The 3,592-nt window shown below is 40.3% G+C and overlaps 1 protein-coding gene across 1 annotated transcript in view; it reads right to left on the minus strand.

The window, feature by feature from the left end:
* Positions 1 to 385: 385 nt before the first annotated feature.
* Positions 386 to 3,592, minus strand: part of SARC_09474 (hypothetical protein) — a 3,868-nt gene continuing 661 nt past the window's right edge. The window contains exons 2-6 of the mRNA XM_014296506.1: positions 3,046 to 3,247; positions 2,309 to 2,400; positions 1,570 to 1,642; positions 1,057 to 1,176; positions 386 to 702 (exon numbers count right to left, since the gene is read on the minus strand). Coding sequence (XP_014151981.1) covers positions 607 to 702; positions 1,057 to 1,176; positions 1,570 to 1,642; positions 2,309 to 2,400; positions 3,046 to 3,247 — 583 coding nt within the window. The 3' untranslated portion in view covers positions 386 to 606. The remainder of the gene's footprint in view (positions 703 to 1,056; positions 1,177 to 1,569; positions 1,643 to 2,308; positions 2,401 to 3,045; positions 3,248 to 3,592) is intronic.

Here is a 3,592-nt window from a genome sequence, read left to right on the forward strand (position 1 = left end):
TATATATAGTAGTAGTAGTAGTATTAGTATATAATATATATATATATATATATATATATATATATATATATACATATACATAACATATATATATATATATATATCGTGATATCCCCGTAGTAGGAGTGGATAACCAACTTGCTACTACGGGGATATCACAAAACTGTAACTTATTAGGCACGGGTCCCCTTGTCCTTAGGACTCGGTAGCGCTGCGACAACACGCTATCACAGAAAACTTTTGGAAATCGGGGAATTGAACCCATAGGTCGCAGCTTTGTGATATCCCAGTAGTAGCAAGTTGGTTATATATATATATATATATATATTTATATATAGATATATATACATTAATTATCTGTCGAACCACTATTAAATTATCTGATTCCACCATTAAATCATGCATTGGCAAGAATGTTCAGAAACCTTTAGAATACACTTCGACACGGGAAGAATCAATCCTATCTTCCACCATATTATTTTGCACTAAAACAGTTTGACGCTGGAATGATCAATCATATCACGGATTTATTTTAATTTGCTGCCGAAGCAAAGCAATCACTTACATTTAGTATTTGCACACTTACTAAGTGCATTACTGCCGTGGCTAGGCGTCGGATAGTGGGTGATGGGATCTGCTCGGATATATGCAGAACAGCGCGAGCTGCGCCAAGCTGAGGGTCGCTCCGAAGCCGTTGGGAAGCTGTACCACGTGTTATTTGAAGAATGTAAGTGTTTTGCGCATATGTGTGTATGGACGTACTTGTAGGTATATATGTGTCATGATGTGTGTGTGTACGTGCTGTGGCATAGAAGTAGAGGCAGGGTGCCAAATGGCAAGCACAACAACTCACTATTCATGGAGTGCGTGTTTAATGCAATGATGAAGATACACAGAATATTGTACGCAGATGTACACCATGTCTCTTATCACAAACACTTAAAACAACCAAACATATATTTCAATTCAAATAACGTATATCATATGTGAGAACTTGTACCGAAAAATGGGAACTTATACAGACACATATTCAAACGCAGACACCTATGTACATACCATGACAAACGCATCGGCCTTCGTGTAGCCATATAGGAACCACATCCCTGTCGTAAGAGTCGATGCCACCGTGCGTTGGAAATCAAGTGATTGTGTCGTCTTTGATAAAATCACTTCTTTCTGTCATTGGGCAAACAAACAGAGAGATTGACTACATGCGAGATGGGGGGCTTTCAATGAGTTCCGGTGCATTCATATCGGCAGCCTAAAGCATATTAGAATACCACGCAAAAGAAGAAAGAGCACTGTTTAAATGCCAGGCGCGTATGTGCGTGTAGCTTCTGAACAAGGTAGCGATAGCATCTACAACTACAATATAGCTTGAACACTTCCCCAACAAAGCCTCAGCGATGTGTACTCTCCATGGTCCATGCTACGGATAACATCTTTGTACCCACCCACTGCAAGGCAGTTGAGATTAAAAAATAAAAATAGTGGCGCAGCTTACGCCTTACGGCAGCAACTTTATACTGAGATGTTCGTGTTTGACGGTCGTGGTGGGGCAATACATACCAGTGTGACGAGGGGAGAGCCAAACTGCACAACAGTCAACGCGCAGCAGATGATTCCTATCTGTCGCGCTTGCCTGTGTGTGTAGTGAACAATGTTGGTTCTTGAGACCGACAGACAATCTACCCGCAGCCCAGCCTGGACATTGTACGCTATCGGTCAAGGTTAGAATTTGGCGCATGTCGACTAGTACAACGATGGCTGAACGAACAGAAGCTGTTCCGCGGAGACACTGGAGACTATACTGAATTGCTAAACCCATGGAAGATAATCTGCTAAGTACGGGCTGATGGTATCGGAGAAATACCCAAACGCAAGCAAACAAAATCGATGATAGGGTGGCACCTCTGAGTGTGTGTTCAGGAGTAGAAATAAGTAATGGGACGAGATGCAGCGACCACCCATACCACACATATATGTATATATCACACACACACACACACACACACATACATATATATAGATATAGATATAGATAGATATAGATATAGATATACCTATATCTATATCTATATCTGTCTATATCTATATCTATATCTATAGATATAGATAAAGATAACGATATATATATATATATATATATATATATATTAATGTGAAAATACAACTATAGTTTTATCGTTGACCTGGAATTATTATATATAGCTCTGTATAAATAGAAATATAAACATCATTTCAATGTGCGCAAACTTTGCACTAGATACAACGCAAAGATACTCAATTTCGCATTGACTACACTTACAATTCCGGCGGATAATGATGTGTGATTGTGAACACCAACAGGGCGAAGAACAGACACGCCACAGATATCGTGAATCGACTTTTCTTTTGCATCTGTTTCGGACACGAAATATATTGCCGAAGTTTGAGTGTATCCATCTATAATCAGAAGCCTGAGTGTGTCTATAATCGGAAGTTCCAGTAGTCCTCCACTTATAGTGAATTGATGAAATGTGTGTGTGAACTATCTATCTGACGAGCGTGTCAGCTTTGTGGAAAATCTTGTTCCGGTGATCAATCTTCATCGATTGCATAAATACAGGCAAGACAGAAAACATATTTCTTGGCTACTAGCAAACATAGCTCAATCTGCCGTTTCCCACACTTGCGGACATCACCAAATATGAGCATACCAGCACATAGGCTTACTTCAGATTTGTGTTTTTGACACTTCTGGTTTGCATCTCATAATTTATCGACACACATGTGAACGCCTACGAACGGAAGCATAGACACATTGCAACCAATGGGAACAAATGAAGAAACAAATAAAGAAAGTGAAGGTGGGAGACCTTGAGTAGCATACGTCTATTCAGTGCCACTTCACCCGCACGAATAAAGCGGTATGGGAAATCTAAATATACCAACACCAGCCAAATCAAGCACATACGAACATCCTCCAGGATAATTTATACAAACACCAACCAAAATAACAACTATTTGAACACAGAAAGGAATAGCTTAAAAGAATAGACTTACCACAGCAGGAGAGTTGACTAAGTGCACGTAGCTGTAGTAGATCCCAAACTCCACGCCCACTAGACTGACGAATAGAATGTTGCTGTCATCGATGAGATGGCCATACACAGCCCAGGATGCATTGTTGACAGCAAGTGAGATGAACGGCAGGATTGGATTCTTGCCCACATCCCGATCCTCTTCAATCTGTGCGATGGTGCTCCTGTGACGGACAGAGATAGATTCAGATAGTAATTTCGTGGAGAGTTATTCGGGGGGTTGATGTGAGGGATAATACTATCTCCAATTCAAAGAGGAATACATGCATCATAGTACGGCTCTACATTTGTCACTATTCGACCAACATACGTATGCAGGAGTGCGAATCTACACCTGACAACACATGCTTATGCGCATATTAGTGCGTAACAGGTTGTTTGACCACATACTCAGATACATGAATAAACACGATTCGTAAAATTCTGTGCATTCTACATATACATATATATATACAAACACGCACACGCAACCACACACACACACACACACACACACACACACACACACA

This window comes from Sphaeroforma arctica (assembly GCF_001186125.1).
Source record: "Sphaeroforma arctica JP610 unplaced genomic scaffold supercont1.966, whole genome shotgun sequence".
NCBI classification, from domain to species: Eukaryota; class Ichthyosporea; order Ichthyophonida; genus Sphaeroforma; species Sphaeroforma arctica.